The sequence below is a fragment of the Vespa velutina genome, chromosome 8, assembly GCF_912470025.1.
Source record: "Vespa velutina chromosome 8, iVesVel2.1, whole genome shotgun sequence".
Classification (NCBI taxonomy): domain Eukaryota; kingdom Metazoa; phylum Arthropoda; class Insecta; order Hymenoptera; family Vespidae; genus Vespa; species Vespa velutina.
The window spans coordinates 6104143-6127100 of NC_062195.1; the positions used below are offsets into that span (position 1 = coordinate 6104143).

At 24.8% G+C, this 22958-nt stretch overlaps 1 protein-coding gene and 1 non-coding gene across 5 annotated transcripts in view; one reads left to right on the forward strand and one right to left on the reverse strand.

The window, feature by feature from the left end:
• LOC124951105 (A-agglutinin anchorage subunit) overlaps positions 1 to 22958 on the reverse strand; it is an 86611-nt gene that overhangs the window by 52834 nt on the left and 10819 nt on the right. For 3 of the 4 annotated variants that reach the window (XM_047498909.1, XM_047498910.1, XM_047498911.1), the window contains exon 2: positions 3259 to 3363. In XM_047498909.1, the coding sequence (XP_047354865.1) occupies positions 3259 to 3363 (105 nt within the window). Of the gene's footprint in view, positions 1 to 3258; positions 3364 to 22958 lie in introns of those variants that run through there. The other variant, XM_047498912.1, reaches the window with a different exon arrangement.
• On the forward strand, positions 16111 to 16182 carry Trnac-gca. The gene has a single exon. It is a non-coding gene; the product is annotated as a tRNA-Cys (tRNA).

Here is a 22958-nt window from a genome sequence, read left to right on the forward strand (position 1 = left end):
TGTACATATGTACCTGCATACATAGGTAGTTACGTACGTATAGAAAATTATATCAGAAGCTTCGTACTAGCTACAACTTCAAACAACTTCTTCACGAATAGTCATATAAATATTACTACGAAATGAGTTTACGCAAGCTAGAATAATATAGTAGCATAATGAAAAATTTTTCCAGGGTTTCGCTCTTTGAATAAATATTTTAAATTAATTCTTTAATGATTCAACAAGTTTTGGAATAATTTTAAATACGTTTTGATAAATTAATTAAGTGAAAGAATAAAAATATTTATTTATGTCAATCTCTCTCTCTCTCTCTCTAGATAATATATATATATATATATATATATATATATATATATATATATATATATATATATATATATATATACATATAAATGTGCATGTAAGAAACTATTAAAAAATAAATTGATTTTGTCAGATGTTTAGAATTATTTATATTAGATTTTTCTATGTAAACTATTATTAATTTTTTTTATACTTTCCTTATTTACTTGCAATAATAATTAAGAAATTAAAGGATGATCAATGATCAATGATGTAAAATTATGAATTCATTTACATAGATTGATTCATAAATATAATATATACATACAAAGAAAACATACTTCTTTGAAATTCAATCCCAATGTTATTCTCACTTTCAGTATTCACATAAATCAACGAAGATATTTTGGTGTTCTGTTTTTCGTGATTCATATTGTATTGGTAAATAAACGTCCACAGATATATGTAATGCGATGAATAGAACGATATTTCGTCAAGGCTCCCTACCTCTATGGTTTCTATTTTTAAACAATACCAGAATTACATCGATGACCTAAGAATAACGATTACGATAGAGTTTCGGCGACACGGATTTAATGATTATAGAGATGAAAAAAATAAAAAAAATATCCTCACTCTCTCTCTCTCTCTCTCTCTCTCTATATATATATATATATATATATATATATATATATTTTTGTTCGTACATGCTTAGTCCACTTATCTATCTTTCTTTCTCTTGCTTGCCTTATCTATACCTATATCTATCTCTTTTTTATCTTTAAACGGATAAGATATTTAAATTGGAACGTCACCTGGTGTTAGAATACTCTGGTGTTAGAATTCCTAAGGAAATTAAGTATCGAATAATAAGAATTCGAATAATTAATTTTAAGATTATTTTCACTCGAAATGTTACAAGTTAAAACTATTGTATTAAATCTCTTTCCTTTCCTCTCTGTCACTCTCACTTTCTCTCTCTCTCTCTCTCTCTCTTGCGAATTTCTCTATATATTTAACGTACTAAAAAAATTAAGAATAATTCTCTTTCATATGTCGATAGAACAATTTCCAATTGATAATAAATTTATAACAAAAATTATTAACTTTTTCGTTTTCTCAAAAACTATTTTTTATCGAATTCGACCTAATGCGTTTCTATTTTTTTTCTTCTTTTTTCTGCACGACTTCTTTGAAATAATACAATCTATTTTTTTCTTCTTTTTTATTATTATTATTATTATTATTATTATTATTATTATTATTATTATTTTATTATTATTATTATTTTATTATTATTATTATTATTGTTGTTGTTGTTGTTGTTGTTGTTGTTGTTGTTGTTGTTGTTGTTGTTGTTGTTGTTGTTGTTTTTGTTGTTGTTGTTATTGTCAGAGATATCATTCGTTACTTATATTTATTACGCGCATGATAGTTTTATATTACGAGAATTATATGATTTTTTATTTAAAGATTTTTCTCTCTGTTTCTTTTATTTTCCATTTTTTTGTTTTTTTTTTTTTTTTTTTTTACAACTTGTCAATCGAATCAAACGTTGCGTATGCAATTCTAATATATTTAAATCCTATTTTAATCATTGACTCAATTAATTCGAATTACATTACAAAAAATACTAAAGCATAATTCTGAAAACAATTTTGTAAAGCGGACCATATGTGCCAATAGGGAATAATTGAATTGAAATTACTTTTTGCACCGTGAATCAATCGTGAAACATGCTTTTCATTAGCAGAAAATTGAAAATCGTTTGAATCGGTTTGACTTTTTTATAGATTTACTTAATAAACGAAATTGCGTTACCTACAATTCTTCCCTCTTTTTCTCTTTCTCTCTCTCTCTCTCTCTCTCTCTCTCTCTCTCTCTCTCTCTCTCCCTCTCCTTCCGTGTTTATTCTTCATTAATGATTCATAAATTAATTTGGTTTATTTTTAAAGTCCATGCTGTGCTTATGTACCTATATATTCGGTAAGATCTAATAATCACAAAAATATTTAATATAACCATTCTTTTATTTATAAGCTAATTAAAAATCAATATAAAAAAAAAAGAAAAAGTATTAAAAAATTCATCAACTTATAAAACATTTTATTTAAAATAAAATAAAATGAAATAAGAATGAAATGAAATAAAATATATTTATTTTAATGCCTCATTTATTTGAAAACAGATATTATTATATCGAATGTATTAATACGAAAATGATAGTACAAAATTTATTTATTTATTATTTAGACAACAATAAATTAATTTTTTGAAGAGATCGACTAGAAATCGTGAGAATAATTTAATTAATTCTTTATATAATTAGTTACTTAATTCCTATTATAGATTTTGCAAAGCTATTCGAAAAAAAAAGAAAAAATCAAAAGAAGGATAAAAGTTAAAAAAATAAATCAAATAAATACAATAAAAATTGATCGACGAACGAAGTACAAGACGAAAAGTTCGGCCGTTAATTCATTGTTCGAACATTTGTCAAGTCTTTTTCATTTTACATGCAATCATTTACAAATAAATTAATCATCATTAACGCTATATTACTTTTATGTAACTATTTTTTCTTTTTTTTTTTTTTTTTCTTTTTTAAGTAATATACTTACATGTACATATCCGTACTTTTCAATTTTATTTCATTTTCTCGCCATAAAAGTGATATTTAATATCCTTATAAAAAATGTTAAACGTTAAAATTAAACGCACATACTATTATTTTATAATTATTATTTTAAACATGACAAAAATTATTATCTCATAGAGATTTAACAAATCAAAAAAGGTTTTCAAATCATTTCATGGTTTTTATTCATTTTGTAGAATCTTTCGAAACAACGAGAACGTAATTTCATTTAACGTAATTTCTAATTCTAATACTCTCGAAGCTATTATATATAATTCGATATAATTTTCTCATAATATTAACATATGTTTATTATATATATAAATAATACTCACTCTTTGTCTACAATGATCAACGTAACGAAGTCCGAAATAGTCCGTTTCCAAAATGTTGAGTTGCTTGCAGACATATTCGAGAATGTACATTCCTTTGTGTTGAGGCTGTAACGAAATAAAATATTGTAAAACAATTAGTTAAAATTTTTGTGCCTTTTTTTATTCTTCTGATTTTTTTTCTTTTTTTTTGTTAATAGCATATATACTTGTTCAAGTGTTTTACAGGTCAACAATGTTCAAAAGAAAACAAGGGACCATGATCGAAAACATATATAATACATACCTTAAAACACCTTTTAGAAATATAACTCGAGCATATATATATATATATATACACATATACATAATATACATGTATATATATACAAGCTATAACTCGTATTTCAAAGGCTTTTCCTCGAATTTCCAATTCCCAAGAGAATGTCGACCTTTAAACGATCGAACATCGAAGCTATATCGAAATGTCATCTGATCGCGATAAAAATTTTTCTTTTAATACCCATACACATTTCCTATTTTTTCTGTACATCAATTATTACGTTCGAATGATACCTTTGTAATGAAGTACACACTTCAAAAATTTTTATGGTCTATTACAGAAATTAAAAAAAAAAAAAAAAAAAAAAAAAAAAAAAAAAAAGAAAAAGAAAGAAAAAAGCGCCTGCCATATTATCAAGTCAAATTGGAGAATTATTTTTAATTTAAAATTATATCGAAAATTAATCGTCAAATAATTTCATGAATAATAAATATAACGATATCAATAATAATAATAAATAATAATAATAATAATAATAATAATAATAATAAATAATAATTATAATAATAATAGTAATAAAATACTAAATACAATTTAAGCATTCGTAACGTTCATATATCTCCGTCTTATTTCATTAATTCAGCAGAGAATTAATAATCACTTCGTATTAGAATCATCTATATATATATATATATATATATGTAAGTATCAATAATACTTATACTTAAACTTAAGTTTTACATTACAATAAAAAAAGAAATGAAAAATTTGTTTATAGAATATTATGATATACGTATACACATTTTCAATAGTCGCAAATATGAATTTTATCATACAAAAGAGAAAAAAAGAAAAAAAAAAGGGAAAGCGAGAGAGAGAAAAACATTAATAAGTAAGATTCATAGCTCCCAGATTGGTTTATATTTTGCGTGATATATTATTGCAATGTTATGCAGTAAGCGACACCAGACAGGAAGTTTGATAACAGAAAGAAATATTTTGCTTACGAATCGAGTTAAACTATTCCCCTCTCTCTCTCTCTCTCTCTCTCTCTCTCTCTCTCTCTCTCTCTCTTTCTTTTACTATCTCTCTCTTTTTTTCTTTTACTATCTATCTCTCTCTCTCTCTCTCTCTCTCTCTCCCTCCTTCGAAAAAACTCCATTTTAATATTGAACGCAACAAAATGATAACCCGATTTTATAATAAAATCGTATTTATTTGCAATGAAATTAAATTACGTAGATATCAATTCACATGTAAGGTATTAAAAAAATCAGAAAGAAAGTAAAACAAAATTAGTTATGAACGAATTAAACAAATAATTATATTGCAAATGGTTGTTACACGTAACTCGTTGTTTATAAAAAATTTGTCTTTTTTTCTTAGTGAAGTTAATAAAAAAAAAAAAAAAAAAAAAAAAAAAGAAAAAAGAAAAAAAAATAAGAACAAATTAAATCGAAGTTAAACGAAACAGAGAAAATGATTGTACGTTTGGAAGCATTCGAGTCAGCATTTTTTTCCTTCAAAGTTTCCTTTCTCTGAGGACTAACATAACACGTTGATAAAATGGCAAAGACCAATTCGACGATGAAACGTAAGATCATAAATCAAGATTCGAAAAGCTCTAGCAATATTTCTAACTCGGTAGTCTCCATCGAACGAACTAACATGGGTTTCTCGTACAAACTCTCCTCTCTACCTCCTTACCTCTCTTTTATCCTCCCTTCCGCCCTCTTCCAATCTCTCTCGTCTCTCTCTCTCTCTCTCCTCTCTCTCTCTCTCTCTCTTTATCTATCTGTATCTATCTATCTATCTATCTCTTCTTTCTTACCGTTTGCTAGAAAAAATGCTAACACTTTTACCAACGATCAGACTTTGATATACGGACTTCGAACTACGGATAAGCTAACATCTTCGCGCTTGAACGACTCGAAGAATTCTTATAAGATTGATGGAAATCTAATCTTACGTAACAGGTTATTCGACAAATTTTATGAAAACAATAAACAAACAAAAAAGAAAAATTAACTGATTTTCTTTTTTCGTTACGAAGTAAAACGAAATGTTAGATAAAAATATGACGAAATTTATTTGAAAAATTATTTATTATTCTACTTATAAAGTAGGTTTGAAATTATTGTGAAAATTATTATGAAAATTATTGTGAAAATTATTTATCCTCATTTTGAAGATGAAATTTTAAGAACATGGAAATCATTTCTAATAAATGAAATGCAAAAAATAAAAAGATAAAATTATATTCATTATTTCAACGCATATTGAAAAGTTATCTTTGATTCGTCATTTTCATTTTCATTGATTACTACGATCCAAGCTAAAAGTTTGTACATTCATTTTGAATAATATTCTTTGTAAAAATAATATATATATATATATATATATATATATATATATATATATATATAGAGAGAGAGAGAGAGAGAGAGAGAGAGATAGATAAAATATACGTAAATGAATTATTCGATATTTATGAATAAATAAACATAATTTTAAAGACTTTAATCTATATTTACTCCGGGATTTGTAGAATGATTTATCAATGAATCGAAGAAATATAATAATGACGAAAAATCGATATATATATAATGTTATCGATTAACCTGTTACATGTTAATGTGTTAATGTTACAATTAATAATGTCGATCAAGACATGATAAAAGAACATACCTAGCTACGTAAATGTTACATACATATATATATATATATATATATATATATATATATATATATACACACATATACAGAACAATATATGTGTCTAAAGAATTAAATATATGTGCGTGTGGACTTTTAATAAGATACAACATTGAGAGAAATAAGTAAAGATCATTTTCTTTTCAATTAAATATTACAAAATTAATAAATAAATTGTTAATTCATTTATTAATTAAAGAATAATTGTTTAATAGTTTTACGTTATATAGCATTGTTTATATTCTTCGATAAATAAGAAAATTAAATTACAAAAGAGTAATAATAATAATAATCTCGATGAATCTAAGAGAAACAAGATGATTTTTTTTCGTTCTTTTTCTTTTCTGTTAATCTTTGATAACGTTTAATCTTTCTTTTTTTTTTTTTTTCTTTAACCTTGTAATTATAATTTATTCAAAACATAATATCACATGCCAGTATATTTCTTCCTAACTTATATATAATACTGTGGTAAAATAATATGGCGGAACGATAAAGAAAAAAGATGGCCGACATTGAAAATATGTAGATTTGAAACGAATTTTCGTAGCTCATTCCTTAAGTGGAATTAAAGTGAAAAAAAAATGGTGATATCGTGAGTCGAGTAGAACAGACGATAGGATCAAAGTCACGAAAATCGGATTTCCTAATTGCCAAGAGCAAGATAGCGTGGCGTAGTGGTGTTATCTAAAAAGGGGTAATTCGTAAGACTCTAAGAAGGAATACCATTGATAATATATCACTTTGGAAGAATGCCAATTCGAGCCGTTTGGTAAGACGTCATGATCTTGTCTATTTAATAGTATATTCCTTCTATAAGCTTTATGCAAGAAAAAAAAAATATATATATATATTATATATATATATACATTAATATTATTAACAATATAATTTCTAATTTTGTTATATTGATAATAATAAAATAATCCAGTTATATTATTTATAATATTTTCGATTATTTCTATATGATACAGTTTTTTCAAGAAATTTATTTCATATCAATGGTATTTTCTTTCTTCTCCGATAAGAAATTATGGAATTATTCAATATTTTTATCAATGATATTTAAACGAATCGTCAAGACGTTCAGCGAATAATATTGATTCTTCGTTCGAATCGGAACTATTAATACTTTTTATTTCTCTTTTACTTGAAATTTTGTATTCAATACTTTCATCACCATATATTTCAAGTCTGTATATTATTACAGTACGAATAAGGAAAAATTATGTAGATATCAATAAAAAAAAAAAAAAAAAAAAGAATATCTGCTCGATATGTTATCGTTATAGCTCGATGATGACATATAAGTTCACGAAGTAAGATTATGTGAAAACGGTAGGAAAATTGTTATATAAATTCAATGCAATAATATATAATGTAAATATATAAAGGAATATTAAAAATAAAATAAAGAAAATAAAATAAAATAAAGAAAAAGAAAAATAATTATATACTGTATGAACATTGATAGATATTATATAATCTTTGTTTTCTTTGCTTGTTGAAGATAATGGACAAGAGAAAAAATAAAACGGAAAAAAGAGATCAATAAAAAGCAATAATACTCGAAATTAACATAAATTAATTCTTTAATGATTAGTAAAAAAAAAAAAGTGAAATAATAATAATAATAATATGACGTTAAGAAAAAATTGTACACAATTTTTAAAAACTTGTGACATGAGAAATATGAAAATGAGATTTACAGAAAGAAAAAAAAAAATATATATATATATATATATATAAATTTTTACATTATACTACTTCATTATACAAGTTACAAGTTACAAGTAATAGTAAAGACATAAAGTACCGTCGTGAGAAAGTACAGAAGACGATTAATCGAACGCCTACACACGAACGACGACATTTATGCTAAGCTAAATGTTACTTCGAGACTTGAACTTTGGAAAACAAGCCACGACATGGCACGTTTCACCCTACAACGAAGGATCGTATCCGGAAACGAGCTCGTTTAGAAGGACTCCAGGAGTCAAAGCTACAGAATATAAGGAAAAAAGGGAGGGGGAAGGTGAAGTGTTAGGTGCTGGTATACCTTTAATCTTTCCGAACACGCAAATTTAACTTCTAGATACAATATATATACATATATATGTATATCTATAATATATATATATATATGCAATCATGTATGTGCATATGCACTTGAGAAAAAAAATATAATCGTAAGTATGTAGTTGAACAATTCATCTTTTTCCTTTAATTTCCTCTAATTTCTTTCTATTTTTTTCTAATTTTAATCAAAATAACTATATATAGCATTGTTACACTAATGTGAATCCTTGGTCACTTCTTTTTTTCTTTTTAAAATACCTTACAAACTACCATACTCTAATATTTTTTTTTTTTTTATTTAGAATGCAATTCATAGAAATTCAATTCATAGAAAAAAAAAGAATATAAAAAAAAGAAAAAAAATATATATATATATGTATATGTATATGTATATGTATATAGATACATACATACTTATATATGTACATACTTATTAAAACATTATGTCCTTGTACTATCATTTATAAATAAAAAAGAAAAATAAAAAGATAATGAACGATTAAGTATTGTGCCTTGAACACTCGGTGATTATTACGTAAATGTAATAAATTGTAAGTTCTTGCTTCCCATTATATTCTATCTGTATATATGTATCTCTCTCTCTCTTTCTTTCTCTCTCTATTTCTTAACCATGACCTTTGTGTCACAGATGACAGTATTACTGCTACCACTTAGCACGAAACAAAGCACGAAGGTAATTATTACACGATAGTAATTATACATTGTCGATGTATCAAAACAAACATATGCATGCATGGATAATATATTATATATATATATATATATATATATATATATATATATATATATATACATACATATATGTATATATATATATATCTCCGAGATTATACTATTATAACAAGGACATGAATGATTAAAACTTCGTAAATCTTTTTAATAATGTTTTCCTGTTATTAGAAGGGTTATAGCGTTATATAAATTTGTGTCAACGATTAGAAAATTTTTTTTCTCATCTTATTAAATTTTCTTTATTTCCTGTTGATAACAATTAGATGGATTATGTTATTATCCATTAAATTTCAAATAAAACTGAACAAGTTCTGAGGTGTTCTTATAACAAATAATTGTTCAGAAAAATTTCTTTTATCATCTCATCGATAACGATTGCTTAAATTATTTTATTGTACTTTCGAACGCATATGTATTGCAATAAATATTTCAGTTTGAATAAAAATCCTTTTTTTTGTTTTCTTATTTTTCGTTTCTTATTTTTTTTTCTTTTTTTTTTTTTTTAATTTTTTGCATCCTGTTGAATGATTAAATGAATTATTGCATTGTTTGAGTCGGAAAATGTGATAATATTGATTTTCATGGAAGATTCACAATCGTAGTCCTATTGGCGCCTGTTTGGCCCAAAACATCAGCTAGAAATTTTATTCTCGTATTTCACTTTGTAATTCAGCTTCATCTGCTTCTCATTGTTATTCTACTTACGTTTGATCTATATTCTATAGATTCTAAATCAATCTATATCTCTATTTATCTATCTATTTAATAATATCTGAATTAATTTTATGATTCAACGTGTTTTGATATCTTCTAATTACTATCTAATTCGTAAATATATTTGATTGAAATATATTTATTGTTTAAACTATTTAAATCTATTTTTCGTATTAATTCTTTTCTTAATATATTAATAACAAAAGGAAAATTTAATTTTCCATTGATGAAAATTTATCTTTTTTTTTTTCTTTTTTTCTTTTTTTCTTTAAATGAACTCACATCAGGGTGACAAATAATTTTCTTCTATGCGAATGAAGACCAGAAAGAAAAAGTATGTAAAAATCTCAGTTTATTTTTTATTTGTCGTTGATAATAATAATAATTAAAAAAAAAAAAAAGGAAAGAGAAAGAAAAACGAGAAAATTTTTATAGTGAATTTTTTCTTCTCTCCTTTTTTTTTTTTTTTTTTTGAATCCAACTAATATCACAGTCCAAAATTAATTTTCTTTTGATGTAATTACGGTTGAGTGAAGGTAAAAAGCTCTTCCAAAGCTTTACACACTAACGATGAAATTGAATGATCGAAGAAACCGCGAAAAACGATAACCTTTGCTCCTTCAAACGTTCCCGTTTTATTTTCGGAAGTTATCGAAAGATGATGTTCGATATGTCTGATACAAGCATGCATGTACGTATACATTATGTATAACTTTCGCTTGTTATATAAACTCCTTATTAATAAATGCAATCAAAATGTAACAAATTTATATATGTATATACACACATAGATAAATATATAAACACGTTGATGATATTCATAAAGTTCAAAATAATGTTTTGTTTCAATAAAAAAAAAAAAAAAAAAAAAAAATCTTGTAACATATTCATTTTTTTTAATTTTCACAAAGATCTATATAAATATTATATACATTATATAAAAAAAAAAATATATATATATATATAATCTTTATTAAATCTATGAAATTTATTTCAATCAAAAAAGGAAGAATTTTATATAATATTAAATAAACTTATATAATATTGAAATTGTATAGAAATTATTATACTATATATAATCCTCATATAATAATTATATATTATATTATTTAATTAAGATATAAATTGTATTGAAAATATTTCCTTTTAATATTGCTTATCGACTTCAATACAATAGCTTCGAACAAACTTTCGCGTAACTTCAAAATATACTTCGATCGTGCCAAATTCAGCATCCCTTATGCTGGCGTCTTGGCTTGAAAGTTACGTATCCCCTTTTTTTTTTTTTTTGTTTTTTTAGCAAGCTCTTTCTTACAGTTACGTATGTATGGAAGAATATATACAGGGTGTTCCAAAATAAGTAGGAAATATTCTAGAGTTGATTTTCGGTATATCGAAACAATAAAAAAAACAAAAATATATGTAAATAAGTTATTCGAATTATAACGAATTTGATTCTGAACAAATTCTATTCATTCATTATCATAATAAACGTTTGAAATGACCTTCACGCAACTTATTATAAAACTGCGAACTTTTTACCAATGACTATCTTCTTTCATTTTATTGAGCTTCATTCATCCAACGAAAGAATTATGATTCTTATTTATCCATTTATTACTTTTAAACGTTTGATCAACATTTTATATAAATAATATTTATAATAAAATATCAGTGCGCAAGATAAGTGATACAATCCTAACACTTATTTATTTATACTGATCAAAGTATTCATATATAATGATCACTTATTTAATATAATACATATCATCAATTAATTAAAATGTTAATCGAATAAATAAAAGTGAAGAATTATTGCGATAGAACATTCACTATGAAACGTAAAACGAAGTAAAATGTTATGTATATTTATATGTTTATAAATATATATATATATATATATTTTCTTTTTTTTAATTTTAAATGTCCCGAAGTTACATCTACAATATATCTTACTTATTTTGGGACACACTGTACATACGTATATACGAGCCCGAATATATAACTTATTCGCGACATAAATTCGTCTACGTTTTTGATTCGAAGAGCATCGTGTCTTTACGACGATGTAGATATACGTATATTTTCTCGATCTTCTTAGGTTATTCTTTTCATGAAAAAGAAAAAAAAGAAATAAATAAAAAAAGGGAAAGAAAAAAAAAGAAATAAATAAAAGTAGGAAAAGCAAAAAAAGAAATAGAAACAAAAAATTATAAATATTAAAAAGAATTTTATAAATAAATTTTCTATTTTCTCTCTCTCTCTCTCTCTCTCTCTCTCTCTCTCTCTCTCTCTCTCTCTCTCTGCGGTGAACAAGATTTATTTTTTTTTTTGTATATTTTTCTTTTTTTTCTTTTTTCATTTTTCTTTTTTCATTTATTCAAAAAAAAATTTTTTCCACGAATAAAAAACATTTTTCTTTTCTTTTAACGGGCGTCACAACGTAAATTCTATTCTTGGCGTCAGCAATAACTTCCATATGAGATAACGATATTGTCAAGAGAAAATGGCACACGCTTTGTCGTTATTTCGTCCTAGAAAAAAAAAAAATAAAAAAAAAAAAAAAAAAAAACCTTTAAGCCTCGAATAATTTTTCCGCCGTGAGTTCTTTGCCAAAATCGACATGATGATAATTTTTTTTTTTTTTTTTCATTATAACGATCGTAAAAATATTCACAAAAGGAAACGACATATGTTATCAATGTTATGACACACAATTACTATTTACAACTAGTCGTGTATTAATATCTAACGAGGGAATGATTCTTTAATAATTCTTACGATTGATTTTAAAAGAAAAATTTAATAGACGACAATTTCTCAAAAGAAAAGTATTATAAAAAAAAAAAAAAAAAAAAAAAAGAAAAGAAAGATCTCATGAAGATTGTACGAATATTTCTTTCATCGATCAAGCACCTTTGTCATTAATGAAATAGATTCGATGAGATAAAAATTAAAAAAAAAAAAAAAAAAAAAAAAAAAAAAAAGAAAAAAAAAGAAAGAAAGAAAAAGAGAAAGAGAAAGAAAAAAATAACGCAAGAAACAATTAATTATTTTAAAATTAAACAACGAAAATTCGTTCTATTTTCTACAAAAAAAACATTCGATCGAATAAAAAAATATTTCTAAAAAAAGAAAAAAGAAAAAAGAAAAAAAAAAAGAAGAAGAAGAAGAAAAATACAAAGTTCGAAATGAAATGATCCTCAACAAAATTATCTGGAACGCGAGACAAATAATAAAGATTCGATTTAGAAAATGTGATAAGTAAGAAAAATTCTTCGAGTTAATTCACGAAAAGAAAATACACACGTACATACATATTGCATATAGATAGTGGAAAGTTCGTAAAAGAAGACAAGTGAGGGATTGATAAGTATAAGAGAGAAAGCAAAGTCTCGTTTAGCTTATACCAGATACAAATAAGAAAAAGACAAAGAGAGAGAGAGAAAGGAAAGAGAGCGGTTTGTATAGTGCCGTCAGTCTGACTGGCTACTACTAGTCGTTCACTACTGCCGTCTTATCACGCATTTTCATGGATCTATAGATCCCTTCTAAAAGTAAGACATGAACACTTATACTATATATATATATATATATATATATATATATATATATATATATATATACACCTTTACACAAAGAAAGAGATAAATGAAACGTCGTTTAAGATTTGTTTTTAATTTTTCTTTTCTCTCTCTCTCTCTCTCTCTCTCTCTATTTTTTACGTCTTTATTTATTTATTAATCTTAAGCTCATGTCTATTTATTGATCAATCTATATCTTTATTGTCAATCGATACTAGATATAAAAATGATTTGATAAAGATATAAAAATGATTGAAAGATTAACGAGAAAGTATAATCGATTAGATTTCAGTTCGATTAAATTAAAAGTTTAGAAACTTGATTATCACGATCACTTCCATGTAACTGTGACATTAACTTTCTTTAACTAGTTCAAGGATTTTACGGATTATATCTGAAATAGTATTCAGATATCTACAAGGATATAAGAATGCTTTTCAGAGAAAATTTAGTTAAAAGGTCCACGCGAACTTTGTAATTCCAACATTTTCCATTCAAAGTGTTATTACATCTTTTTCTTTGTGACATTAAAATGGAGGACATTTCAATTCGAGATATAAAAAAAAAAAAAAAAGAAAAAAGGAAAGAGTTACACGTTTTATAACAAACGAAATACTTATTCTTGATTGTTTTTTTATCGTTCGTTAAAAATTAACGAAAGAAAATTTGTTTCTTTATAGAAAATGATTAATTAATTCGTCAGATTATTTTCAGATTAATGGAAAAATTACAATGGTCTAAGAATTCGCGTATAATGAATGAAATAAAGTACAGTATACGTAATATATACATATGTATAAACGCAAATATTTTCTATATTTAACTTTTTCGACTTTTCCTCTCTCTAGTTTATAAAAACTTGTTCCAAAGAATTAGTTCATGTTCATGTATAATTCTTGATTGCTCCAATCTTATCTTTGTTAAAGAAATTCTTCAAAAAATTATTCAAAAAAAAAAAAAAAAAAAAAGAAAATGTCTATTATACGAAATAAATAAACGATTATATTATTAATGATTCAATAGAAAAATTATTAAAGTCTGAAGATCTTAAATAATAAGCAAAATAAAGCATAGTATAATATACCTACTTTCTCTCTCTCTCTCTCTCTCTCTCTCTTTTTCTTTAGTTCATAGAACCAATAGAGAACGCATTCATTTTCTATTGATTCCTATTTCCTCGAGTCTTAGTTCTTCTGTTGAACAAATTATCAAAAATATCAAAGAGAAAAAAAAAAAAAAAAAAAATATGTCCTTCGTCGAAACTAAACAAATTACTATATTATTACCAACTTAATAGAAAACTTACTAAAGTCTAAGGATCTATAGTATAATATATACAATAGTTAAATAATTATCACTACGATGTGTCAATCTTGACAACTTACAACATTTCTCTGAAACATTTTTCGAATTTTAAATATAATACTTAGGAAAATAATAGCGTGTTGTAATGTAAATGTAACATTTAAATCAGACACCAACGTAGATGCAAACTTTATATATCTATTCTCTCTCTCTCTCTCTCTCTCTCTCTCTCTCTCTCTCTCTCTCTCTCTCCTCATCTCTCTATCTTTATCTATCTATCTATCTATTTATCACTATCTCTATCTCTTTTTCTTTCTCTTTCTCTATCTTTCTGTGGTTTATACAAAGAGCCTATAGTCTCAGGGTCGTTATCTGACCTAGACTTAAATATTATTACTGTCCATAAGTTTAATTATATCTCATTGAACAATCCTAAGAGACATACAAGAATATGCCATTTCCGTAATAATGTGTGCACATACTCATGAAAAGCTGTTAGTATCCTTTTATTCAAAGAGAGAGAGAGAGAGAGAGAGAGAGAGAGAGAGAGAGAGAGAGAGAGAGAGAGAGAGAGATTGAGAGAGAGAGAGAGAGAAAGAGAGAGAGATACAAAGAGCATTAACCTTCTTGCTCTAAATTAATGATGCTAGATATAAATTATATCACGAACAGAAAAGATTTGTGAAAGGTAAATCATTAATTAACGTTATTTTACGTAAAAGAGAGAAATTACATAATTGATATTGGCATAATAAATAAACAAATAAATAAAATGTTGGAATCATTAATCGCAATTCATTAATTACAAATGAATCTTTTACACGAGTATAACATATATCCAATTCGTTATCCAAGTTTCAGAACAAATTATATATATATATATGTATTATAATTAAAGAAATGTTATAAATTAAGTGTTAAATATTTGTAAACAATTTTCGTTTTATTTTATGTAATTACAAATGTTCTCGATGCGAATGATCGTTTCATGCAAATATTATATAATAAGATTAAAAATATTTTCAGAAATTCTCTTATCTTTTTTCTCTTTTCAATATAATTATCAATATTACTATTATTATCATCATTATCATCATCATTTTATTAAATTCATACAGATATCATTGTATATCTTTTAATAAATATACGCATACATATTTAAACAAATATAATAAGTAAATAATTAATATATGTGTGTATACATATGTATATATATGTGTATGTAAGTGTGTGTGTGTGTGTGTGTGTGTGTGTGTGCGCGTTTGTTTAATTATTTATTCCATATATATATATATATATATATATACATATATATATACATATATATATTAATTATTTATTCATTATATTTGTTTAAATATGTATGTATTATTTATTAATAAATATACAGGTATTGTTGTACATATGGTCTCATATTAACTATAAAAGAAGTGGTTCCCAACTGGGGATATAGCTCAGTGGTAGAGCATTCGACTGCAGATCGAGAGGTCCCCGGTTCAAACCCGGGTGTCCCCTAATTGTTTTTTTTTCACTTTTTAAAAAAAAAAAAGAACTTAATTGATCCTTCACTTCTGTGTTCGATCGATTACGACATTACGAGTGTTATCGAGTAGAGATATCAATTAAATATGGTCGACTGAACGTGGCAATTAAGGTGAACGACACTCCATTCTCTCTCTGTCTATCTCTACTCTATTTTTTCTTTTCTTTTTTTTTTCCGCTGAAAACATAAAGTTAAATGAATTTATATATAAAATTAATTATCCATGTAACATAAAAGACGGCTCATTAAATCTAACATTAAGTATATTATACAGGGTGAATCATGTATATGTCATAAGATAAAATCATAAAAATAAAATAGGAATTTTTTTCTTTTACTATTTTTATTACTATTTGTTATATATACGAAATTTTTTTTTTCTACCTTCGAGCAATTATATTAATTTTTTCTATTCCTACAATGAGTATCATCAAATTAATAACCTGTGTATATAATATATATTAAATACTATATTTACTTTTAATTCACGTATATATAATTTTTAGATAAAGTAATCCAAGTTTTACAGAATCAACCTATATATATATATATATATTTCAAAGAATACATATATATACATACACATATAATACTTGTATATATATTATATATATGCCTATCTATATAAATATATAATTCTATTACTCATGCATCACCCTGTAGAGATCCAATAATGCCACGCTGCTAAAGAATATAGGTTGAACAATGGGTCACTATAAATAAACATTTACAAGATACGATCTTCGATGGCTATCAATCAACGCATACAGTACGACGCTTATTAAACGTCTATTTTCAAAGGCACGTTATTAATATTTGCCATTTTTTCATTTGCCACCGGAAACACTATATCGTTTAGCGATAAACGACTAACTAAGTCAACAATTTTCTGTTATCTATAGTTGGACATATACTTTTTACTCATGTCCGTTTCATCTTCATCGTTTTACTTGAATTCATGAAAACATACTTTATAATAGTTAAACATCGATGATGGAGATGCTCATGTTCAACTATTTAGAATTTCATATTTAAAGCTTGTTCTGAATATCTGAAAATTATGTATAACCTACATACATATGTTAAACGTTGATGGATATGGATAATTATCGTTGAAATTTACATGCAATAATTATTACAAAATATATTTAATAAATTTTTATATATTTAGATATATTTAAGTAAATAAATAAATAGATATATATATATATACATATATTTATTTAAATAAATTATATTGTATGTATATGTGTGTACGATGAACTTAAATAACTGGATATAAATAAATAATAAAAGATATAAATACTATATATGCATACATACATTTATATATATAAATACATATAAAATGTACATTTCAAACCAATAAAGTAAGTAATCTTCGTTCTAAAGAAAACCACACGGACATTTTTAATGGAAAATGGACCGACGAATTAATTAACCCTTCCGTATACTTCACTTGAGAAGGGAAAATAATGAAAGAAAAAGAGAGAGAGAGAGAGAGAGAGAGAAAGCGAGTCTTGAAGGGACGACTGCTAGTTCAGTTTGAAACCCATCTACAATTCCGTCCTATTTCTGGCCTAGCTCATTTTCATGCTTCTTTCTTAATATTTCTTCGTGAAAAAGGAAAAAGAAAGAAAAAAAAAGAAAAAGGAAATAAAAAAAAGAAAATAAAGAAAAGTAAGGAAAGAGGAATGTATATCTTACGGTGTCTTTAATCTTTCAATTTCAAACAATGTTTGAGAATTCACATGATATTTTATCGCAACTATCGATTCTATTCTATTTGAAAATCTAAACTGAAGCTTCGAACTTTAGGTTAACTTAATATCTTATTCGGAGTTTTCCTCCTCTACTTATATATGTCAACTACTTTATATCCAAATATATATATATATATATATATATATGTATATATATATATATGTGTGTGTAAGTACATCTATGTATTTCTTACATGGCCAAATATTAGTATATCTTCTATACGTTATTTTAAATAAATAAAATGAAATTTACGTAATTATAATACAAATTTAAATAATTTCATTGTATTTATATCTTTACTAGGAAAGGAAAGAAAAAATTTAATTTAAAATGTTATTAACAAAATCAATTTTATTATAACAATATTATTGCAATATTTAAATAAATAAAGAATAAATTAATCTTGAAAATGGTATTGGTTTCAAGTCTCTACGACATTCCGTTTCGAAAATATCGCTTTCGAAAGATTTCCATTCATAATTCGCATGGTACAGCTGTTCATAGTAATAGTAATAGTAGTAGTAGTACTAGTAGTAGTAGTAGTAAGACCGAGTAAATTCTTGGAATTTATATGGGTCAGTGTGTCACCGAGCTAATTGAATGAAATTATGTAGGTAATTGTCAACGTAATGTCTTCCATTTACATGGGAATATCTCCGAAACTAACAATCGTAAAAACATGATTCAGGTACCATTTTAAAGGGCAGATGTTTCTCTATTTTTTGCCCTATTGTTTATAATTAATTAACTATTTGTTATAAACAATTTCTATAAAAAAAATTCATACGAATTAATTTCGTCTTATTTTGCCAACAAAAAATTCAGATTGCGAGTGATTTATAAAATTACAATAAATTAATAAGTAATTAATAAACGAATTAATTGTTTATTGAATAAACAATTTTTAGATTGTTAATAGTTATGTTTAGGTAAATGGGAATATCTCCGGAACTAAAAGTCATAGAAACTTGAATCGAACACCATTTTAAAGAGCACAATTTTCTCTATTATTGTTTATAATTAATTAACAATTTCTATAAACAAATTCTTACATACAGGATTCATTTTATTTTGCCCAACAAAAATTCTAGATTGCTATTGATTTATAATATAACAAAAATATTATAAATCAATAATTTGTATTATAACAATTTAATAAATGATCTTATGATTATTTATTAAACTATATTAAATATTAATAAGTTTTGTAAATTTTGCAAATCAAATTTGATGGTTAAAAATTATTTTTCGAAGCTACTATTCTCCAAAAAATTGGAAGAAATAGAAAAGAAAAGAAAAAAATTTCTATTAAAAATGTTTCACTCTGGTCTACGATGTTTCTCGATAACTTTCGACGAATTTAATCGTAAAAACTTCAAAACAAACACCACGTTAAAAGACAGAATTTTCTCTATTCTTTTAGCATATTGTTTATAATTAATTAACAAATTGACATTGCGATTGATTTATAAAATTGCAATAAATGAATAAATAATTAATAAACAAATTAAGTTTTTATTGAATGAACAATTTTGTTTAGATTATTAATAATCACGTCTTTCATTTAGATAGGATACACATGAGAATATTTTCTGAAGTAAAAGTCGTAAAAAATTGAAACAAATACACAAATTAAGCGCAAAGTAAGTAAAAGGATAAACACGAAAGGTAAAAACAGTGTAAGCAGTTCGCGATAGCAATTATAAATATCTGCTAAACTAATAATTTTTCGAAATACATAAGTTAATATTTTTTTCATAGAGATTGTCGAACTGCATAAACCAATACAATCAAAAATCTATGATTCCATTTAAGGAAAAAAAAAATTCAGATGACCTTCATACGTCCCTTCATGTTCTTTCACGCGTCCACTTACAAAAAAGTTATTACTGCGATATTATGGCTCCCCTCAATACCGTACGACTTTTATTAACAAAGTTTCTCCATATCTTTAAATGGTCGAGAGATATTCGAGATAATCAAAGTTATTACCTCAACTTATATATATATATATATATATATATTGTTTATATAGATATATTGTATATAATCATTTTCTACTTGATTTATCAAAAAATAATCGATATCTAGACAAATATCAAATTTCAAAAAATAAATAAATTATCAAAACTCAATTTGATAAATCGATTCGATCTTTTTTTGTTTTGTTTGATCTCCCATAGACTATTATGAAATATATTTATATAATAAAAAGTAAAAAAAAAATAAAAAAAAGACCATATTCGTACGCATCCAACGTATATATAAATATTTGTACGTATAAGCTGATTTTATCTCCTGCAACGTGCAGCTTTTCATTCGCGTTGCTTTCGCTTTGACTTTCAACTAGAGAACGATTCACATTTCGGGAATGTTTTTTTTTCCGCCTGAAAGTTCACTGATAATGGAAAAAGAATAAATGAATAAATAAATTAAAAAAAAAAAAAAAAAAAAAAAAAAAAGTAAAGAAAAAAGAAATGAAAATGTTAGAAGAGAAGAGGTAAAAAAAATAAGATTGTAAAAAAAAACAAAACGAAATGAAAAGATCTCGACGAGATCGTTTTACATGTTTTACGTACATATATCTACACATATATTTGTACGGAACAAATAAATAAAAAAACGAGTGGTAAAGTCAAATACTTAACAAGCATTATTTCATATAAGCTTATTTATTGATCGGTCGGTATATTCAATTACACATTTCTCTTGAATAGTAATAATTATTATCATTATGACTGTCATATATATATATATACATACATATACAGGGTGTATATAATATGACTATAGCGTATAATCATATTGTTTTAAACTATGGCTATACATTATCATTCGATTCTATGAATTTTATAAATTTCTCTTTCGAATAAAATTTGTAAGGTTACGAGAGGGAAATATAATATGTATTGAAACTATTTCATAGGATACGCTTTTGTTAAGATACGGAAGTCATAGCAAATTTCTCTCTCTCTCTTTTTTCTTTTTTTTTTTTTTTTTTTAATGGAAATCGATATTTTAAATTCAAGAAAAGTTTTAGAGTATATCAATCAATACGAATCCAACGAGTGCCTGCAGTATACCTTCTCATCGATATTTCATCGAATTATGACGGTTTTAAGTTTAACAAACTATGTAATTTCAATAATATTATTTATGACTGCTGGAAGGTAACGTGCTTCGAATGATTACTTCAAAAATTAATGAACAAATATAAAAAAAAAAAGGCATAAAAAAATGAAAACAAATTTGAATTAATAAATTCATTGATTATCATATATTTACACGAAAATTAATTGCATTATTACGATTACATAGTTTTTTAACTGTTTGATCTTGATATTATAGTCATTGTGTATAACTATCTTGATCAGATATATGCTGCCTTATTTATTTTGCCCATTAATGTCATTATCTGGTCTGTTGGTTATGATCGTCTTGTCTGTTCGAATTATTCCCATTATATTTTATAGATTATGTTTTCTGTCTCTATTTCTATCTCTTCTTTCTATGTCTATCACGTATATTATTATTATTATTATTATTATTATTATTATTATTATTATTATTATTATTATTATTTATATTATTATTATTATTATTATTATTATTATTATTATTATTATCATTATTATTATTATTATTATTATTATTATTATTATTATTATTATTATTATTATTATTATTATTATTATTTATATTATTATGATAATAAGACGGAACTACGGAAAGGAATAATAACGAAAAATGATTAATTCGTATGAAATTGTATATGGAGGCTAAAATATTTGGTTACCTTTGCTTCGAGAAATGAAACAAAAAATGAAATAAAAAATGAAACGAAATATAATATGACAAGTGTTGTTTCCAAAGGAGAATCAAAAATATATATTTAATGTAATAGTACAATAAAGAATATAGTAAATATGCTTACATTGAATTGATCAATAAATTGTTTCGAAATATTAAATTAAAAAAATTCATATTTATCGAGAACGATTAATAATTTAATTTTCTAAATTTGCTAAATTAACAGAATTCTGTACTTTTCATTTAATAAATATCCATATTTATTCGCACAGCCAAAAATATTTATATATAATGTTTATTTTAAACATGAAATATTAAAAACTCTAATATTATTTATCAAACATTAAAACAACATAAGTTCGATGAAATATATATCTTCATACATTCTCACCGCTCGTTATTATTAACGATTTATGATACTACAAAGGATCTTATATCATAAAACGACGATAGTAACATTCTCCCATGATTCATAAAGATTCCTTCCGAAATACATAACATAAAAATGTAGTCTTAAACATTTAGATTACAAATTACAAATATATAAAAAGAATGAGAGAGAGAGAGAGAGAGACAAACAAACAGAGACAGAAATAAAAATGAAAGATCAATGATAAAAAAAGAACCAAGAGAAGAAACTTTCATATCTACGAGACATAACAGGACAGAAAAATATAATCTCGAACATTTGTATATTACAACAATTTACGAATAAATAAAAATAGAAAAACATTACAAATTACAAATAAATAAAAATAGGAAAGCTATAAAAAGGAGAGAATGTCAATGATAATGCAAAAACAAAAAAAAACAAAAAATGATAATGCAAAAACACTTTTATTCGCATATATTGTCGCAACCCTTAAAACTAACAATGAGAGAAAGAAAGACGAGAGGGAGGGGGAGAGAGAGAGAGAGAGAGAGAGAGAGAGAGAGTAGAAAAAAGAGAAAGAGACAAAGAAGAAGAAACGAAAAAAAAAAGGTCAGAAAAAAAGAAAAAGAAGATAACGAGATGTGACTCATTGTCATCGTGAAAACGCGTTAATTAGTCAGCCACGAACGAGGAGTCGAAGTTAATCAGAAAAGTCTCTGCCCGCAAATATGGCGTCTCATTCACATTAAAAAGAAAAGAAGAAGAAGAAGAAGAAGAAAAAAGAAAAAGTGTAGAAAAAGA